At 38.8% G+C, this 7,391-nt stretch overlaps 1 protein-coding gene across 1 annotated transcript; it reads left to right on the top strand.

Moving 5' to 3' along the window:
* The first annotated feature begins 253 nt into the window (after nt 1-253).
* Nucleotides 254-6,534, top strand: LOC135475031 (cholinesterase-like). The gene is made up of 3 exons (XM_064754766.1): nt 254-964; nt 2,665-3,714; nt 4,056-6,534. The coding sequence occupies exons 1-3, from the start codon at nt 504-506 to the stop codon at nt 4,459-4,461; spliced, it is 1,917 nt and encodes a 638-aa protein (XP_064610836.1). The 5' UTR covers nt 254-503; the 3' UTR covers nt 4,462-6,534.
* The last annotated feature ends 857 nt before the right edge of the window (nt 6,535-7,391 follow it).

Raw genomic sequence — 7,391 nt, 5'->3', positions numbered from 1 at the left:
CGCAGGTTGAAATTTGTGAAATAAGATGTTAAATGTCAAATGTCAAATTCAATGCACGATTCAGTGGTTTTCCAATGGAATGTTGGTGGAGATATGTATGTGCATATTAAGCGTGGTCAGTTATGTCGCATTGTGATCACGTGACTAGGAGCGGTGCAATGTGTGACTTGCGAAAACATCCAGAATGTTCTTGCGAAGTCATCTGTAAGATGTACTTGTATATGTAGTTACCTTGCACCGGATGCAAACATCCGTGAATCCAGTCCACGTTGTCGGATCTGTGTCCTGTTAGATATTACCTGGCAATGATGAATGAATTTGAAATGGATATATAAAGCTGTTAAAGTCATTGTCCCGCACACTGCGCTAAGAGAACAATAGGATGATCAACTGACGCTTGCGTTTTAGCTTCATAATACACAGCTAATACACAACGGAACATCTGTATATAAAACTGTTACTTGGTCCAGGTCCCAGCTGGCATCGTACATAGCGCAATAACCATGGTTTTGCTAAGAAGTTCTCTTCCTCAAGGCAGTCTGCTGTCCAGTTTGCTTTGGATATTGCTGGTAACCACCGTCAAGTGTGAGAATATCGTGCACGCGCCGGTCGGGTCGATAAGAGGAACCTCTGACAATGCCTTCATGGTCAGAACCTTTCTCGGTATACCCTATGCTAAACCTCCCGTCAAAGATCTGCGCTTCAGAAAGCCAGAAATAAGGGCACCATTTCAGGGCACTTACAACGCCACGGAGTACGGCCAGCCTTGTACACAAGGTAATACTGGTGCGGAGGACTGTCTATTCCTGAACGTGTTCGTACCGGCAAATACCAGCAGTGAAGACCCCGTGCCCGTCATGGTCTGGATTCATGGTGGGGCCTTTCAGTTTGACACCGCCAGTAACTATGATGGCATCAGTATAGCTGGCCAAGGAGGCGTCATCTTTGTCACCATGAATTACAGGTAATTACATGCGATCTTCTATCTTTTAGATAAATTTTGTTAAGTTTATTTATTTATTTTATTCGATTCACCCAGTTTAACGCGATACTCGAGAATTTTTAAATGATATGGCTGCGGTTGGTTTATGGATGGAAACTGAAGTGCCCGCAATAAACCATCGTCCTTCGGTAGACTTTTGACAAACCTCTCAACATAAAGCCTAATGTGCGAATTTAGGAATCCGTCCATCAAATCGCAACATTCTTAGAGATAACATGGCATTTATAAATGGTCATTTAGCTTAACTTTGAGCCTAAATGATCCTCATATAAAAGATAGTCACCAACTCCAGTTAGTGAGATAGTTTCAGGTCCATCATACAAGGACTGTTAGTATAGTAAAGCATGTGCGTTTTGAAAGGCTTTCTAGAGATTAATTTGTGTGACGCAAAGTCAAAGTTTACAACTTTTGAAGAATAACTAACCCGTTAAGTAGTATTTGAATTTGCAAGGTTAACTTCAGAATAATATATAATATGAGCAATATCTGTAAAATAGGCTATTAATGTGCGCATCTATCACGTGTGACATTAATTAAGTTTTAATTAAGCAGAAAATAGAAAGCACTCTTTCAGTAAAAAATAAGTTGTTCAAGCAATTTTTTCATTTGTAATAAAATGTACAAGTAGATTTCTCATAAAATTCAGTTAAATGTGGCCAATAATATATTTTAGAGAACAACCGTTTAAAAAGATTCACTACCTCTCAGTTTTCTTATTACAACCGTTACAGTAAGCAGAGCGCTGATGCCATGATCCGTATAAATGTACGAAATAAAATATAATGTCTCATACTTGGACATTCCGTGAATATTACAGAATAAGTTCAGTATCTCGTAATAAAACTCTTCTGCTACGCTGAGTTTTGTGCTGATTCATGGCATATAACAATTATCTGAGAGTTAGGGCTACACACTGATCCCCACCTTACCCGGATATAGGCTCAGCAGTGTTATTCTCTATTTTGTTTGAAATGCATTTACAGTGTATCCGGGATCATCGCGTATTTTACCTAAAATATATCTAAGGTCCTGTGTGTAGCTTTTTTTCTTTGTTTACCTGGAACAACCAAACCCAGTGTGCGTGTACAATTTCCTCCTCTATTTTCCCAACCATTATTATTTAGATTAAGCTGTGACAGGGCCGACATCTCTTATTGTGATTAAAAGCGAATTTATGTGAACTCTGGGTTTCTTAGAAGGGACTCTATGTCATGTACTGTGTAAATGTTATTCAGATAAAACATAACATGCGGGTATATATATGTAACGGCCAATTTGTAATTTGTTTAATCAGAACTCCCATTTTTGCACTTAAAGCAGCTAAAACAGCTAAGCATTTTAAAAGGAATATCGTACATCCATAGATATATGTATTTGTAGACATCGATAAAACATGATCAATTTTTCACTAGCACTTAAACGATTTAAGTAATATTTTGACTTCAAAAACGACGGCTGAATACGTAAGCATCATGTTCAAACACTGGTTACCCACCGGTGGCAAAGCCGCCATAGAAAAACTTTCATTATATGAACAATTAATGATATACATGGAACCGAAATCAAGAATATCTGTGCACTCAGTCTGCACGATAAAGGAATATGTTCTGGAAAGTTTATAGTTTCATTGGGATGATGTTGTTGTTTATTTCTTTTCACAGACTCGGTGTATTGGGATTTCTTAACACACAGGACAGCTCGTGTCCTGGTAACTACGGTCTTTGGGATCAGTTGTTGGCTCTTCAATGGGTAAAACGGAATATAAACGCATTTGGAGGCGACCCGGAGAAGATTACGTTGATTGGGGAATCCGCCGGGGCTGCGTCGGCAGCTTATCATGCCCTTTCCCCACACAGCAGCCGGTTGTTCCAGCGTCTAATCCTCCAAAGTGGAACGGCCATATCTCCCTTCGCTCTGAACAGAAATCCTCGGCAGGACGCCATGGAGTTTGCCAAACGACTCGACTGCGACACGCCTGGCAAAGAGGATGATGCATCGGCGATGATGGACTGTCTGAGAAGTAAAAACGTGACGGACATCTTCAAGAGCTCTCACCGAATGCCCAAATCCTTAGGTATGTCTGTCATCGACTTTACCTGGGTACCGTCTGTGGATGCTGACTTTGTTCCAGACGACCCAAACTCCTTGATCACCAACGGCACTTATCTACAGGAAATCGGTTTTTTCGATGCGGACCTGCTGCTGGGTATGAATAACGACGAGGGCTCTCTTGTCTCAATCCTCGCCGAACTGGTTCAGCGTCAGAACGGCATCACCTTCCAGCAGAATGGCGGAGTCTCCAGGGGTTTCTACGAAGAGGAATTTATTCCAGCCATCGTGAGGCAGAAATTCGGAAATACCACAAAGGAGGGGAACCAAGCTGTGCGATTCACGTACGAGCCTCGTTCTGATGGGAACATAGTTCCGAACGCTGATTGGTTCCAAGCTTACGCAGACGCCACTTTCCTTTCCGCCATTACCCGGCATGCCCTTGCTCATGCCTCCAGTCACGGACGCACTTTTCTGTACCTGTTTGACCACTCTCCGTCCTACATCAATAATCCAGTGATCACTGGCACCCCACATGGTGGGGACGTCCCATATCTGTTTGGGTTCTCCCGGACGGCCGATGCGAATCTGACCTACACGCAGGAAGAGTTGGGATTGTCCATGAATGTCGTGACATATTGGAGCAACATGGCAAAGTCTGGGTAAATACAATATTTATTCATTTCGTTTATTCACCATAAATCTTAAAAATAAATACAGATATATACATGTCGAATACAAATGGCAGGAATAAATCTCATAAGTAACATTTGTTTCAAGAATATGTTTACTTCTCTTTTCCCTTCTTTCTTCTGTTATTTTACTTCTATCTGCTTAGGAGTTATGCTGTTCATGCTGGTCAGATCAAAAGATCTATGACGTGTTACTTTTGTTTGAAGTGGGAGGGTAGTAAATTTGTAATGTATTTTAAGACAGGCTTTTATATCAAACCTGAATAGTCCCTGTACGATGTGTGTTATATAAGTTTTGTTGACATTTCCAGGACTCCCAACCTGCCAGAGACAACCGTGCCCGTCCAGTGGCCACAGTTTGATCAGCAAGAACAAAAGTTCCTCAAGCTATCCACGGCTCTGTCAAATAATTCCATCGGACAGGGACTATTTGTTAAACGCGCCGAGTTTTGGTTGGACTTCATGCCGACGATCCTTCTCAATGAGCCTCAGATGGAAAGTAGTACCTATCAGCCACCCACGGAGAAGAAAGAGAATGGAGATTCTTCACAATCACAACCTGCACAATTTATAAAAAGATTTAACATTGGTGCTTCCACGGCAGAAGGCACTATTATTGCCCTGGCTGTTGTTGTAGCGGTTCTTTTGGCAACAATAACAATTGTGGTTTTATATTTGGTCATCATCAGAAGGAGGAAAAATTACTCAGTAGATTAAACTACCAATGGGATATTATATGTTCATATTTATACACCGTCAAACATTCTGTACATACAAGACGTCGATATTTGTAAAATCATTCTGTACATACTCATTATTTTAAGTGAAGTGGGAATTAGAAAGGAAAATTTAGCGCTGTTCTATATGGGATAAAATATATGGATACATGTACATTATTTATTATCACAAGTTAATCTTTTGAGGATAAGCAACTCCAAATGGCCAGAACTTGGCTTGTTTTGTTCAATGCGAAAAAGACTGTAGCGCTTGCCGTTTCAAGACGCAGACAACAGTCACAATTAATATTTATTTTTTGAGGTGAAAGTATAACCTGTTCTACAACACATAAACATTTAAGGCTAGTTTTTGGTAATAATGGAAACTGGACCTATCACATAGACAAACTCATAGAAGCTGCCAATAAAAAACTATCCATGTTCAGAGCGCTTAAATATCGTCTGAATCGAAAGCGCCTAGAAATTATGTACAAAAGTTTTATAAGACCATCAATGGAATATGCAGATATAGTATGGGGCAATATTATTGAAGATCAAACACGTACCATAGAAAACATGCAAAAGGACGCACTACGCGTCATTACTGGTTTAAATCTAAGTGTTGCCTCTAACCTGCTCTTCGAAGAATCGGGATTTATACAATTGCGTAAAGGACGCTACATGTATCGCCTGCTATTCTTCCAACGTAACCTCCAGGACGCATCTAGCAATGTATTTGAAAACAAGCTTCCACCACCAACATACCAGCGTAATCCGTACCAATTTAGATCAACAGAGCAATTAACAACTTTTCTATGTAAACAGCCACTTTTAGTAAATCTTTTTTCCACAAACTATGCGTGACTGGAACAGCTTTCCATATTCGATTAGAAGAATTAAGAATTATCAAGAATTCAAAATAGCTCTAGCAAAAATGTTGTATCCGCCATTTCCACCAGCATGGTATTATGCTGGAAACCGATGTTTAAATATTATCTTGTGCAGATTAAGAAATGGATGTAGCTCGCTACATGCCGATTTGTATAACAATTATATAACTGATTCTCCCAAATGTATCTGTGGCAAGCCGCTAGAAACTCATTTCTTTTTTAGACTGTAGCAGATATGTTGTTCAGAGGGAGAACATGCTTAAAAATATCAGACAATATGGTTATTTGGACAACATTTCTGCTACCACTCTCCTTTATGGCTGTAGCATTCTATTCACTGAACTGAATATAATGATTTGCTCAGAAGTATGCTTCTACATTAGCAATACCAAAAGGTTCTAATGTTTAAATCACATTAAATCACCCTGTTTCTTCTAATTGTGCATATATATATGTGTATATATTATATAATATATATTATATACTTATAACAATATATATATACTTACGGGATAGCTACTTTGTTGTATATAGTTACATTGTAAAAGCTCTCGATTAGACCTTGTAGCACGTCAAGTATAATCGTCATGTCTGACAATCGTATACCATTCGTAGTCCGTAAAGGGCGTTCCTGGTCGATAATGGCAAGATCCATTTTCAACACAAGCTCCCAAAGACAAAGGTGTGTAAGAAATTATACGATTAGGAAATAAAGCAGGTAACACACAAGAGAGAAGCGGCCATCAGTTTTCAATGATGTCGGACAGACAGTGGATATTCTAGGCATGAATTCCATATCAAAGTTCAAATTCGTAGTCCATGAATGAGTTCCAGGTCAAATAACAATAGATGTATATGTGCTTATTTGTGAGTATATACACACAGGCCCATTCGAACGCGCATGTGTGTGTATGTACGGGTTTATTTATAAATGTTCATATATGCGTATGAGTTCATGATTTGTGCGCATGTATACACACATCGGTATACATGTTTCTGTGTGTATATATAAATACAATGTTTTTGCACGATCTTGTAAACAATTCCTGTCAACTTTCATAAATACAACAAAATGCAATTCTGCCTTTTTACAAAACTTTACAATGTATATATTATTGCAAATATTACACGATATAAGCCTATGGCTTCCTCTGTAAGCAACTGAAATAAATACGTTTAAACCAAATCCGACTTCATGTGAATCAAGTTTTCCTGTCATACACATGTAATCAGGTCAGGTCAGCATGAGCCTGGTCCACAAATCAGTTTCCCGGTAACTTCCTGATGCATGCACGCTCAAACAGAGGTACAAACGGAAACCAATACCTCCAGCACAAGGTGATAATTGACATTTTATGATAATTACTATATATTTGTTAAAAACAAACTGATATTAAATTAGTATATATGCTTTGTTTTGTGACCGTGACTGTCTCCTTTGTGCAAGTGTATTACTTTTTGAATTATTCACCCACAAAAGAACCAAAAAAGAAGGAAAAGTGTTGGTGTTCATGTTACTTAGTCCAGTTCAAGGAAAAGAGCGCTCAAAATCAATGTTGGCATCGCTGGATAGACCACGAAAAAGTATGCCTGAAAACTGCTGTTTATTTTTTTAGATTTTATTGAAGATATAGTTAAAGGCATTCAAAAGTTTCAATATAATTAAAGACATACAGCATAGCGATAACACCAGAGTCTACAGAGACGACAGTTCTAATTTTGATGTGGCCTAGTGTTTAGGAACTCTAACGTCAAGTTTTTCCAACTCTAAGCACGACATATAATGTTGGAATAGCTCCTTTTGCCAATGTGTACAAAGAGGATTAAAATAATGTTCTCAAATATTTCTTGAACATAAGTAGAAAAGGTGGTGTGACGTCAGAGTTCCTAAATACTGCTGGCATGGTCATTAAAGCCCACCATAGAACTGACATATGAGTCTCTTAACATTCTTTAAAACACTCCAAAACGATAAAGGAAAGTATTTTTACGCATAGTTTTCAAATTCGGTAGCTTTTATCGTCTTTAAGTTCGACTTGAA

This window comes from Liolophura sinensis, chromosome 1, assembly GCF_032854445.1.
Source record: "Liolophura sinensis isolate JHLJ2023 chromosome 1, CUHK_Ljap_v2, whole genome shotgun sequence".
Lineage (NCBI taxonomy): Eukaryota > Metazoa > Mollusca > Polyplacophora > Chitonida > Chitonidae > Liolophura > Liolophura sinensis.
Note: the sequence above shows the minus strand (reverse complement) of the source record. Positions and strands in the feature narration are given on the sequence as shown.